Genomic DNA, 13988 nt, shown 5'->3' with positions numbered 1-13988 from the left:
GAAAGATTCATTCAGGTCAAGCATAAACATGATCCAAGTGAGAAAGAGAAAGATCTCTATGCCTTGGCCAGGCACTGATTGTGGGCTACATAGTTCTATATTATTATGTATACTATAGTTCTATAGTATTATATACAACATGTCCACTTTTCTGAATTTTAAGAAATCACTGGATCGCTATATACCTGTGTTTTGTTCACATTTTTATGGAAATTCTGAAAAGCAGACCCCCAAACTGGTAACTGGTTGCCTCTACAGAAAGGAATATAGGCAAAAAGAGTTGGAGAGGCCGGGAGGGTGATTTTTTTTCTTTTTGGGTCATACCCAGTGACGCTCAGGGGTTACTCCTGGCTCATGCATTCAGGAATTATTCCTGGCGGTGCTCAGGGGACCATATGGGATTCTGGGAATCGAACCCGTTCAGCCGCGTGCAAGGCAAATGCCCTACCCCGCTGTACTATCATTCCAGCCCCAGGGAGGGTGATTTTTTTTCTCTTAACTTTCCCCCACATCTTAATTATTTAATCTAGCTGCCATGAAACTATATTATTGTCGGCAATGGATGTAATTAACCTCAAGGAGATGTCAATTTAGGAAATGATTTGTTTAATATACCTACTGGAGGGCTATTATCACCGCTATGAAGCCTATAATGAAGCATTAACGTAAGTACATCAGACACATTTCTGCTGGTTTCCAACCCATTCACCACAGGGACTGGTTTCTCACACCTGGACACAATCTAGATTAAACATTCCCAAAAATGAAATTTGCAAAATCATTCATAATGCCTTTTTCTTTGGGAATGTGGAGAGGGATTTGTGATACTATGTATTGATTTGAACTGTGAGCCAAAGTTACCTGTGCATTTTAAAAATCATTACATATGATTTGGCCTCACTTTCTGCAGAAGTAGCATCATGGATGTGGAAACTTTGTCGGATGTGCCTTATGCAGCAGAGATATTCTAGAGCACGGCAGCTCTTTGAGAGCCGGAAAGCAGAAGAGACCTGGCAGCTGACAGTCATCAAATGGCTTCGAAACAGTCAACTTGACAATATTTACTTATCAACAGCTTGGCTATAGCATAAATATTTAATAAGGAGCCTTCAAAACTGCACTCAAGAAGTCAGTCAGAAGGAAAGGAAACAGAATGATCTCTCTTGCATGTTTGGGACTTAAAGATACAAGGCAAGGTTGCAACATAGGCAAAGGTGGCAGGGTGGAGGGTAGGGGCAGGTGTTGAGAAGAAGAGGTAGTGGGTCCTTGGGAGAAGAAGGTAAGTACACTGATGATGAGCTTTGTGTTGGAATTACATGCATGAGTATTGCAAACCACAAAATCTCAATCTCATTTAAAAAATAATTTCTTAAGCTGCACTCAAACTCTTCTCCACAAACAAAACCTCAAATGCTATGATCATCATGAAAAGACAGTGTCTTCCATTCCCCTCACCAGGTTCCCATTCTCGCTTAAACACACACCTGACTGAATCCGTTTCCTCACCTTCCTCTTTAGAAGTGATTCTGAATATAGTTGACTTTACGAGCAAGAAAGTAGAACCCATCCTTACATACACATTTACTAATTTTTTATCCTTTTTCATCCATCATCCCAGTCCCTAGACTTAGAACTCTCTTTCAGCATGCACATATGCATCTATAAAGCATAGGAAATCAAGGCAACAATGAGATTCAGTCAGGTTTGCCCAAGGAAGCTATCCTGATTCATGATTCCTTAGTTAATGCAAGGTACTGTGTGCCCTGCCCAGACTCTTTTTTTCAAGAAGTTTACATCCTCATGGGTAGAGAAGCACGTAGCAAATACAATGTAATCAGTGTCACACAGGAGATGCATATTGGGTTGCATGGTCACTCTTTACCTTGGTCAGCAGAGATGAGGTGGGGAGGAATTGGAACAGAGGTGCTACTGTTAAGTGAAGGTGGTGTTTGTGATGAATCTTGAAAGATAAATACTGTTCACAGGGTAGAAAAGGTGTTCCTGTCATCCTAAAAGAGCTGTTCAAAAGTATGGGGCCATTCACATGAGAAAACACTCTATTTCATTAATCATCAGGGAGATGCAGATCAAAACAGGAATGAGATATCATCTGATACCATAGAAACTGGCCCACATCCAAAAGAACAAAAGCAACCGGTGTTGGTGTGGATGTAGTGAGAAAGGGACCCTCCTTCACTGCTGGTGGGAATGCTGACTGGTTCAGCCCTTTTGGAAAACAGTATGGATGATTCTCAAAAAACTAGAAATTGAGCTCCCATTTGACCCAGCAATACCACTCCTGGGAACATATCCCAGAGAGGCAAAAAAAAGTATAGTCGAAGTGACATCTGCACTTGTTTGTTCATTGCAGCACTGTTTACAATAGCTAGAATCTGGAAAAAACCTGAGTGCCCAAGAACAGATGACTAGTTAAAGAAACTTTGGGAGCACTCAGCCGAAGAGAAGGACAACATGGAGGGCGGGATCCACAGATCCCGAAGGGAAAAAAAAAAAAACAGGTTCCAAAAAGAGCCGAGATCATCAGGAAGTCCCAGATGGGGTAGGTACCGCATCCCACCTCCCCCAGATGGAACCCCGGTGACCAGAAGCCTCTACAAGCACAGCTCGAGTATGCGGGAACTAGGACTTTTCCTCAAAACCGGCCACGCGACTTCTCTCTATATACAAAGTGATCCATGGGAAGTAAACCACCCAACTGTTCTCCCTGAAAATCAGAGTTAAGTTTGGAGCATGGCCACAGCCCCAGAAACACAAGGACTTAATGCATAACCCAGCAGCTTGGAGCAGAAAAGTGAACGGGCTATGCGTTAATCCAGGTCATCATGTCTGTCCGGAGGGGAAAGGGTGTTGCCCCATTCGCCCTCTCTTCTCTGGAAAGAAGGATGGCGGCCGCATGGGGGCCTTGTGGACAGCAGGTATGAGCCGGGGGTGTGGGGGCGACGAAGACCTCATGGGAAGGGTGGTGTTCCAGTCCGTCCTTCACGCCCTACCGAGGCCACCAGTTGCCCCCCACGAGCGGCTCTCCAGCACGGCCACAGCCCCAGAAACACAAGGATTTAATGCAGAACCCAGCAGCTTGGAGCAGAAAAGTGAACGGACTATGTGTTAATCCAGGCCATCAAGTCTGCTGGAGGGGAAAGGGTGTTGCCCCATTCGCCCTCTCCTCTCTGGAAAGAAAGATGGCGGCCACATGGGAGCCTTGTGGACAGCAGGCATGAGCCGGGGGTGTGGGGGCGACTAAAACCTCATGGGTAGGGGGGCGTTCCGATCCGTCCTTCACGCCCTACCGAGGTCACCAGTTGCCCCCCACGAGCGGCTCTCCAGCACGGCCACAACTCCAGAGCACAGAAACCAATTTCTTAACTATCTGACTTTCAGTAGAAATACTTCCAGGGTCAATAAGTAAAATAGCAGAAATCCAAAACCAACATTTAATTCTTGAACCCAGCTGTAGAAAGCAAATCACTTCACAATGCTTTTTCAGCATGTCTGATTTGGGGGGGGCGGGTAAACTCTAAATAATAGTGGTGAATCTTTTATTGAAACAATGAATCTAATCAAAGCAGATAGAGTGTTAACTAGAATTCATCTGCCCCACAGGGACTGGGAGGGGTGGGGGTGGGGTTTTATTGGGGTTCTTCATGGTAAAAAATAAGTATTGGTAAAGGGAAATGTGTTTGATATTTGCATGACTGAGACCTAAACCTGAAAGCTTTGTAACCTTTCCCACGGTGATTCAATAAAGAAATAAATAAAAAAAAAAAAAGAAAGAAACATTGGTACATCTACACAATGGAGTACTATGTAGCTGTTAGAAAAGATGAAGTCATGAAATTTACATACAAGTGGTATTACATGGAAAGTATCATGCTAAGCGAAATGAGTCAGAAAGAGAAGGACAGACATAGAAAGATTGCATTCATCTGGGGAACATCATGTCCTCCCGTTGTTCATCGATTTGCTCGAGCGGGCCCAGTAACATCTCCATTGGAGACTTTGTTGTTACTGTGTTTGGTATATCAAATACATCACGGGTAGCTTGCCAGGGTCTGCCGTGCGGGCGAGATACTCGCAGTAGCTTGCCGGGCTCTCCAAGAGGGGCAGAGGAATCAAACTCGGGTTGGCCATGTTGGCTGTGTGCAAGGCAAACGCCCTACCACTGAGCTATCGCTCCAGCCCTCTGGGGAACGTAAAGTAACAAAATAGGAGACTAACACCCAAGAATAGCCGAGATAAGTACCAGGAGGTTTAGCTTGGAAGCCAGCCGCACATGCTAGGGAAAAAGTCAGCTCAGATAGAGAAGGGAGCACCAAATAAAGGGTGTTGGGAGGATCCTCCCAGGATGGGAGATGCATGCTGAAAGTAGACTATAGACTGAACATGATTGCCACTCAATGCCTCTTTTGCAAACCACAGCACCCAAAAGGAGAGAGAGAACAAAAGGGAATTCCCTGCCACAGAGGCGGGGTGGGATGGGAGGATGCAGGGTGGGAGGGATACTGGGATCAGTGGTGGTAGAGAATGGGCACTGGTGGAGGGATGGGTACTCGATCATTGTATAACTGAAACCCAAGCACAAAAATTTGTAAGTCAACAACTGTTCCTCATGGTGTTTCACTAATAAAAATTTTTTAAATTAAATAAAATCAAGAAATGAAAAAAAACAAAGTAGGAGGCAACCAATCTTAGAGGGAAATATTATTTTTTACAAATATATACATATACATATGTATATATATCTGTATATATATATAAGCACACAAGGCTCAACTTCTAGCAATATGTTAGTGATCTCTTATAGAAGGGCTTAATGGCCCATGGGTGGACTACAACAATCTTTACCCTCTTTCCTCTAAGGATACTTTTTTATAGCATTTTCAGTGGTTTTTCATAAAAAACAATACAAAATAATTATTTTGGTTCTGCTTTGGGGCAGGCATTGGGGTTTGGGATGGAAACATCCAAAATATGGTGGTGGAAAGGTGTATTGGTGGTGGGATTAGTATTTGAATATTAAATGTAATGAAATTGTGAACTACTTTATAAAATAAAAAAATTATTAAAATAAAAAAAAGTATGGGGCCATGACGTGAAACTATCCCAAGACTAACTGGGACAGACCTATAAAGAGTTGTGGAAATTGTGTTCAAGACTGTGAGCTCTGTACTTAGGTGTGGGCAGGTCCATGAAAGTGAAAGTATGCATGTACAAATTTCAGAAGCATCAGTCTGGAATATTGCACATGGTAAAAAGAAAGTGAAGAGTCTCCCTGATGAAGATAAGGAGGCCAGTTAGGAGTCTATTACCAAATCCAGCTTAGTTAGCATGGGGCCAAACATAAGACAGCCACAACTTGTCATGGGGTGAAGACCAAGTGATCCTGAGAAGACTGAGCCAAGAAGACAAAGTTTAAAACAGAAGTAATGGGGTTGAGAAGGGTTGGAGGAATAAACATGATGGAATCCCTCTAACAGGAGGACTGAGCAGAAAAGCAGATGACTCTAGCCCAAACAACTTCCATAGAATTAAACTTAAGATCATTTGTAGTTTTGATTCTTTAAAAGAGAGAGGGAAGGGAGCAATTTAATATAACCATAAATTTGGGTGTTTTTGAGTGTGCCAAAGTAGTAAACAGGAAAATCAAAGAGAAAACTATCTTTGGGGACACAAGGAAGGAGAGTGCAGTATCACACATGCACACACACACACACACACACACACACACACACACACACACAACCATTCTAGATCAGTGTTTTGCCATCTTTGTTGTGCCCCTTTGTGTCCTTGTTTCCTCCCTTCCTACCAGTTATCCCCCTAATTTTGTGCTGTGGCCCCCATTTATACAGTTCTCATTTGTGGTCCTCTTGGAGTATCTTGGAGGTTACAGAGAACCATATGGCCCCTGGTTGATAAACACTGCTCTAGATGCACTAGCAAGTCCCCATCTGTTAAGGCCTCTGTAAAAGCAAGTTCAGTATCAAGAAGGTTGTGTCCTACTTGCTATCCTGGTCCATCGATAGTCCAGACCCTTGCTCCACCAGTTTGGTCAAGCTCACTATTTCTTCTCTCAGGGCAAGAATTGTGTCCTTCGCCTTCTGTTCTTTATCATAGGCTACGTCCACCATCTTCCAGGCCTTTTCAATTTCCTATATGGGTCATGGAATATCAGTGAGAACAACCACACAAGGATGAAGAAGCAAAATAAACAAGAATGAGAGATTAACCATAGAGTGGTCCTTTCTAGGAAGCAAGAAGATATATAATAATCTATTATGCAGAAAACCTACATTGGCTTATTGAATTTTCACCATTTTCATTCAGCAGTTTTAAAGAGGGATATTGGCAATGAGTATTTTTTCTTAGATTGGTGAGTATAAGCCACAAGGTTACATCCTGAAGCTAGGGAGACTATGTCTAATAAAGATGTTGAGATAGGTTTACAAAAGTGACTAAAAATGTAAGCTTAGGTACTTTCCAAGTCCAGATATTTTATGCAGTGCGGAGGTAGGGAAGAACTGTCTAGTCTTGGACCCAAAACCCTAAATTAGAAGCTCTTGACAGATTTCAGGTTTCAAGGGAGCTCCTGGAGAGCAACAGAAGCCCTAGAATAAGCTGTCAGAGGATGGTCTTCACTGTTACTTAATTATATATAGCAGCCTTGGTGATTCCAAAATCTCTCAAGCAAGTATGTGGGGCTTAGGGGGCTATATGTGGTTCTGGGGATCAAACCTGGGTTGTCCATGTGCACGCCAAGCACTCAAGCTGTTGTACTATTGCTCGGGCCTCTCAAACATATTTTTTTTTAAAAAAGTAGGAAATGAAAGCAGTGACTCATGCAGCTTTGTCTTTCATAAAGGTAAAGGTAAAGGTAAAGGCCCTCCCGTTGATCGTCGATTTGCTCGAGCGGGCCCAGTAACGTCTCCATTGGAGACTTTGTTGTTACTGTGTCTGGCATATCGAATACTCTCGGTAGCTTGCCGGGCTCTCCGAGAGGGGCGGAGGAATCGAACTCGGGTCGGCCATGTTGGCCGCTTGTAAGGCGAACGCCCTACCCGCTGTGCTATCGGTACTATTATGAAATTCAAAGTGCAATAGTAAATAAACACTTAAAAGAGGAAACTAACCTTTTTAGCACATGATCAGAGCACAGCAAATGTTGCAATGACCCCAAGTTTTACCTTGCTATTACATTTCTTGCAAAATTCTGCCACATAAAATGTGAATCCTTTATACAGATAAGACACTATAAGGTATAGGTAAAAATATTCTACTTTTATGTTGACGAGGAACAAAATAAGTGCAAAAGAGTGTTTAATTTAACAAATCCATGCCAACAATCACATTACAGAGACAGATGATTCTGGGGTAATGATATCCCATAATTTAGAGTTTCAAAATAAATATCAGTTTAGTGTTATGTATTTATGTAGCAATCACATGCACTATTTTTAGCAAAAGAAATGAAGGATATTTAATGGAAATATGATTATATGAATTTTTGTCCAAATCAACCTTCCCAATTAGATTTTATTACTTCCATTTCCAGCTCTTATTTATAAGTGCTTTTATAATAAAATTATTTTAGGTAGGTATTTCAGCAAGGACATAAAGAAAGTGACACTTTAAAAATTGTTTCTGAGGGGCCTGGAGCCATAGCACAGCAGGTGGGGTGTTTGCCTTGCATGTGGCCAACCCGGGTTCGATTCCCAGCATCCCATATGGTCCCACCAGCACCACCAGGAGTAATTCCTGAGTGCATGAGCCAGGAGTAACCCCTGTGCAATGCCAGGTGTGACCCAAAAAGCAAAAAAAAAAAAAGTTTCTGGGGCTGGAGACTTAGTACAGTGGGTAAAGGTGCTTATCTTGCATACCACTGACTTGAGTTTGATTCCTGACACCCCATATGATCCACTTAAATCAGCCAGGTGTGATCTCTGAGCAAAGAGCCAGAGTTAAATCCTGAGCACCACCAAATGTGTCCCCACCTTCCCCCAAAAAATAAATTTCTAAGAAAATAGCTATATTTTACTTTGCACTAGTCTTGGAAATTAATTTGAACTGGAATAAGTTTAATTGCATGATATCAAAAGAATTATCTCAAAAATTTGCAAATGATTTGGGACTAGAGTCTTCATTATAAGGTAAAATGTCTTAATCTTCTGTCACTCTGTTATCTCTAAGGAACATCTATGTTTTGCCTTCAAGTTAATGGACATAATTGAGAACAAAAAATTAAAATATAGAACTGGGAAGATGGCTCAAAGGGTTGGAGCACAGTTTTGCATGCTGGAGGACTGAGTTCATCCCCAGCACTACAAGTTCCCCCAACCATTGCTGGAAATCACACTGGAACAGAAGGTAGGGAGTAGTGCAAGAACAGCAGGCATGACCCCAAAACAAACAAAAAATTAAAGTGTAAATCAAAACAATACTTCTTCCCCAGACTGAATCCCCATTTCCCTATTATGAGGAACTGGGAAGATTAAGGTGAAAGGAAAGGCAAGAGGGAAAAAAAAAGATAATGAAAATTAACATCTGGGCATTTTCAAGGTAATCTCTCCTAGAATGGTATGTAAATTATAAATATGCAAATATCTCAAACAGGCTATCATCGTGAGATATTGAATTACTCATCTTGCCTCAAACAAGACATACTAAGATTAAGATTAGAGATAAAGTGTGATGTTCTTAATGCCTAAATATTAATTTGGAATTTATAATTAGATGTCATTTCCAATTATTTTTGCTAACTCAGTATTTCCTAGAAACATTATTCCCTTGGTGTAATGGATATATAAATCAAGTAAATTTTTACTTAATAATTTTTTTACTGCCAGCCTAGAGCTGCCAATATAATGAAAGAGTGAGGCATTAAACACAGGATGCGTTTATGACAACTCCCCACTGGTTCTGTTTCTCAGAGATCACTGACCTTCTTCAGGGATGCAATGGTGGTTTGATCGTCTTGAGAGAGCTTCAGGGCAGTGGCGACTTTTGCAGAATTCACCACAATCTCTGCATTGAGCTCCCTGCATTTGGCCATCAGGCGCTTCTCATTATCATAAGACCTTTTCAAGACAGAATGCAGTTTTTCATATTCAACCCTGAATTTTTCCAGACTCTTATCTCCTGAAAGTTCACTGAGAACCTGCTGGAAATCCCTTTCGATTTCTTCAAATGCCATTTCTTCCAGCACTGGCTTCTCACTTTTTTCCTGTACAAAAGAGTAAGGATGGGAATGAGCATTGCATCTCTCATAGGTTACATACCCGATGGGGGTTGGTAAGGATTAGGTTACATGAGATAACCTAGGTTTAGTATTTGCCAAGTGCCTGGCAAATAGTAGGCACTTGCTAAGTTTTGATAGCCGTAATGATTATTCTAATCCCTGTTCTCTTTTCAGTCCGTTCTAATTCTTTTTGACACCAGGACTGCCAAGGGAAGGCATGACACACTGAGGTCACAAAGGTTATTCTGGGATAAGTAGAATGAAATGATGGACAGTCCAGGTGAAACTTATCTGAAAAATAGAACATGGTCCAAAAAGATCATTGATAAATTTGGTTGTTTTTTTTTTCTGCTTTTTGAATCAGCAATGCAATGCTCAGGGGTTACTCCTGGGTTTGCACTCAGGAATCACTCCCGGCGGTGCTCAGGGAACCAAATGGGATGCTGGGAATCGAACCCGGGTTGGCCGCGTGCAAGGCAAACGCCCTACCCACTGTGCTATTGCTGCAGCCCTGATCATTGATACTTTTTATCCTTTAAAAAGTTAGGCTAGGGGCTTGAGAGAGGAATAACCAGGAGTAACTCCCGAGCATCAGCTGGGTGTGACCCAAAAAGCAAAAATAAATAAATTTAAAAAATAAATCACCCAATTCACAAATTAGCTACCTTAGCTGCCCTAGCAAATAAATACACCTACTAATTGTAAGATACAGCACAATTTTTAATAGTTTTAAATGACTAAGACACCTATTCATCCAATACCGATGGGTTGCTATAAGTAGTTTGGAACAATGACGGCTGTAGGAGATATACCAACAGATTGAGTTTCTTTATCAAACAGTAACAATAAATAGATCTTCCTGATAAAGCCTAAATAGCAATGACTAATTTGATATCTGCCATAAGTGGATTCTAAGTTTTATGATGACCTCAGTAGAAAGGAATTGCTCCAAGCGCAAATATTAGAGTAAATTTCTAAAAGGAAGTAATATTTGAGCAAGGCCAAATGGATAAGGAGGAAAAGTTTTAAGACAAAACCGGTAGCTAGCATTTGAAATAGGTTTAAAAGCTCAAGTTGTGAGATTGTGGGGAGAAGCTCAAATTGGCTGAAATGCAAGAAGTATGGCAAAGAGGAGGAGGAAACTAGGCAGGGAGTAAATCACAGACAATGAAGAACTTGAATGGGATTTTAGTGAACACGGAATTAATTATTCTATAGACCACAGGGAACCACTCATGACTTTCAAACAAAGAACTGTAAAAGAATCCCCTGATGTTTGCAAGATATGCATTTACAGCCCACACCAAAGTAAACCTTGGCATCAAAATTCAATTACTAATTTTAAAAATCAACTGAGAGCATCTCTAATCCCAATAATATAGTAAAATTCAAATTTGCCTAAAACTATTTAAGTAAATAGTCTAGTTATGCTTAGACAACCCCATTTTGTCCAATTTGTTTTGACTTTTGTTTTTTTTGGGGGGGTCACACCAAAAATAAGAACCCTAGTCATCTGTACTATCTCTCTAACCCCAATCCTTTTTTTCTATTTTTTGTTTTTTTTCTACATTTTGTCCAATTTGGACAAAACTACATATTTTCAATTTTCCAAAACATTTCTACTACTGATTAAATTTCTAAAGATGACATATAAGCAAAACAGAATTCACATCTTAAAATAGATGTGGAGTCACAAACATAAGCTAAAACATTTTTTGTATAATAATATTAGTTCTGATGTTAAACTCAACAGAGGTTTCCTTCCTGACTAAAAGCAGATTATTGCCAAGATCACAATATAGAAATTCCACAAAGGAGGAAAAATCCTATTAAGGAAATATGATACTGCTACTGCTCTATTCTTTCCCCTTGTCGATGCTAAACATAAGCACACACGAAAATTTATCACAGCAATGTTCTCAGTTCTATCCCTGTAAATGGTATTAACGTCAACACTTGATCACCAGCCTAATGATTTGTTTGCAGGCTGAGTTTTCCCTGTATGCCTGGCATTAGCACAGGAATGGGAAACTATCAAAGAAATAAAAGTTTCAAAGAAACTTATAACTAAGAGAGTTTTCCTATCATTAAAAACATATACTCTGGGTCTAGAAAATGGGGCCTTACTTATAACTCAGGCCAGGGCCCAAAGATATAGTTTAATACACAGAGTACATGCATTGTATGTGGGATGCCTGGGTTTAATCCCTGGTACCACTTGGTTTCCCAGAATTTCTGGGCACTTAGCCCTATTCTCCAGCATAGAGCCAGGAGTAGCTCTGAGCACCACCAATTTTTTTTAGTGGATTAAATATACTATTAAAAAGAAAATTTTAAAAATAGCTCTTAGTTGTGACCAAAAGCATTTGTTATCTACCCTGCTAGCCCATACAATGAAGATTAGAGATGGAGAAGCTGGAATGATAGAGGCTCTTTTTCTGTTGTAGAGAGTGTTTTTCAACATTCAACAATCCACAGGTGTGAAAGAGTTGAAACCCAATCCACAGGTTTGAAAAAGGGTGAAAACCACTGGTGTGGAGGAGACAAGAAACTGCAACTAGAGATGGAGGCATGATAGTGATTAGAGGAACTGGGACCAGGGCTGGCTACGCAGTTGTAGAAGGCCCCAAGTTGTGGCATCAGGCAGAGTCCACACTCCTTTTACTATGCGACTGTCAGTTCTTTAACAAGGGCATTTTCATTTCTCACTCAGCCTTGAAAAGAGCAGAGCTGCTCCTGCTGGACACTAACCACGAGATGAGTAACATTGGGGGAGGGATCTGATCAATGAAGTCTTTTGGAATGGGGCCATAGAGGATGTGGGGATGATAGAAACTTGAGGTTGCCAAGGTTACAGGAATTCTAAGGGTAAGGGATCATGACCCCTCATCAGTGAGGGGAAGGTGTCTGTGAATCAGAACACGGGGGACGGATTGGAGGGGGACAGATGGGTGATCATTGATAAGAGGGGGCAGTGGCATTGTGTTCCAGGGCCTTGATGAAGGTGTGTCAGAGCTGGTGATAGGATGACAGCACCGATGAATAGCAGTGGTGGCGATGGTTATAGATGAAGCTTTCTCCTAGGTCTCCTCCATCAATGAGGCATCAATCCTTCAAAAGCACCTTTTTTGTCGTATCACCTTATAGTCACTCCAAATTTAGGAGGGCTCAATTAGGTGAATCACTCAGGAGTCATGAATTTTCCTACCATACAGATCAATAGTGGGGAAGAATAGAAGGTAACGGGGTGGTCAGAGCCAAAGGGGAGAAGGTGGGTAGATAAGGCCGCGGGTGGGAACAGGATCCGTGGAGGCTGTAGGGGCGGAGGAAACACTGGATGTGACAATAATAGGAGTGAATGTTGGGGAGGGGCGAAGAAAAAGGCTAGAGAGAGAAAGGCGCTGACTCCTGACCTCGGACATCTTGTCGCTCTCTGGGGGTTGGCCTCAGCGGCCGCTGTGGAGACCTCGGAGAGTGAACCGGAGTCTGAGGAAGGGACAGTATAATTCCCCACCCCAGCGTCTAAAGCAGCGCCGCGTTATTTGTTTTCCCTGGCTGGTGGCTGTAACCCGGCCCTCGGCGCGCGTCTTCCCGTCGCCTGGCAACAGCCACGCCCCTTAGAGGCGGGGCCTGGTGGAGTTCGAAAGGGGAGGAGCCTAGGAGACGAGCTCCTGGGCGGAGCCGGGCATGCAAATTTCCCCGTTGTGGGCGGGCCTACCAATGGGGGCGGGGGAGGTGTTTCTGAAAGACAGCGTGGACCTGAGACTTTTAGCCAGTGAGGGTGATGGATGGCAAAACACAGGCAAGGGTCCACGTTTAGAAGGAAATGTGGGCCAGAAGATTTTGAATGAGGAAAGATTCCAAGGCATATGAAGAAAGAGAAAACGAATCCTGCTTCCAAAGTATTTTGTCACTAAAGGTGAAAAAGTGAGGAACAGAACTCAAGTCTGTCTGGGAAAACACAAAAAAAGTATGTAGAGTCACACCATACAAATGTGCCCAGCGTCAGGAGCTCCCCGTTCATGGCCCTTCCTTCATCTTCTCGCCACCCCGAAACACTTCAGGTCCAGGGAACTGTGGAAATTAAATGTCTTGGTTCATGAAATGTGTAGGACATCTCTGTCTGTTTGGGCCACACGTGGCAATGCTCAGAGTTACTCCTGGCTCTGCACTCAGGAATCACTCCTGGCAGTGCTCCGGGGAAACCTAATAGATGCCGGTGCCCGAGATCAAACCTGGCTGAGCTGCGTGCAAGGCAAGCACCAGACCTGCTGCATTATCTCTTTAGTCCCCCCCTCTCATATTTTATTTACCCTCTTTGTTCCATCGTCCCTTCCTCTCCCATGAAGTCATTTGAGCTAGACTGGATGATAGGCAGCTATGAAAAGTGGATTGCATTTTTATTAGTGAAAAGTTTTCAAATTTAATACTGATATTGGACATGGGGATTATTGCATTTTCGGCATTTTTTTTCACTCAATATTCATTTGGAGGATGGATTCCCATTACATGTGTTTTTGTAATCCAGTTCATTGCTTCTGGCTGCTGTTTATAATGTTCCCTATTAGATGTCTACTTCATTTCACTTCCACCCTTCAAGTGATGGCTATCTATTAAGACTTCCATGCCACAAGCAATGCGATGATGGTCCTCTTTGTCCATGTTCCCTTATGGATCTGTGTATAAGTTTCTTTGAAATAGATATAGACACAGATATATCTATTTCTGTGCAGAA

General features: G+C 42.1%; 1 protein-coding gene across 1 annotated transcript in view; it reads right to left on the bottom strand.

The window, feature by feature from the left end:
- Positions 1 to 12675, bottom strand: part of CFAP58 (cilia and flagella associated protein 58) — a 104608-nt gene extending 91933 nt beyond the window's left edge. Inside the window, exons 1-3 of the mRNA XM_056120319.1 lie at positions 12667 to 12675; positions 8957 to 9238; positions 6022 to 6170 (exon numbers count right to left, since the gene is read on the bottom strand). Coding sequence (XP_055976294.1) covers positions 6022 to 6170; positions 8957 to 9238; positions 12667 to 12675 — 440 coding nt within the window. The remainder of the gene's footprint in view (positions 1 to 6021; positions 6171 to 8956; positions 9239 to 12666) is intronic.
- Positions 12676 to 13988: the final 1313 nt, after the last annotated feature.

This window comes from Sorex fumeus, unplaced genomic scaffold (genome assembly GCF_029834395.1).
Source record: "Sorex fumeus unplaced genomic scaffold, SorFum_2.1 ptg000043l, whole genome shotgun sequence".
Lineage (NCBI taxonomy): Eukaryota > Metazoa > Chordata > Mammalia > Eulipotyphla > Soricidae > Sorex > Sorex fumeus.
The sequence above is the reverse complement of the archived record's forward strand: the minus strand, read 5'-3'. Positions and strand labels throughout refer to the sequence as shown.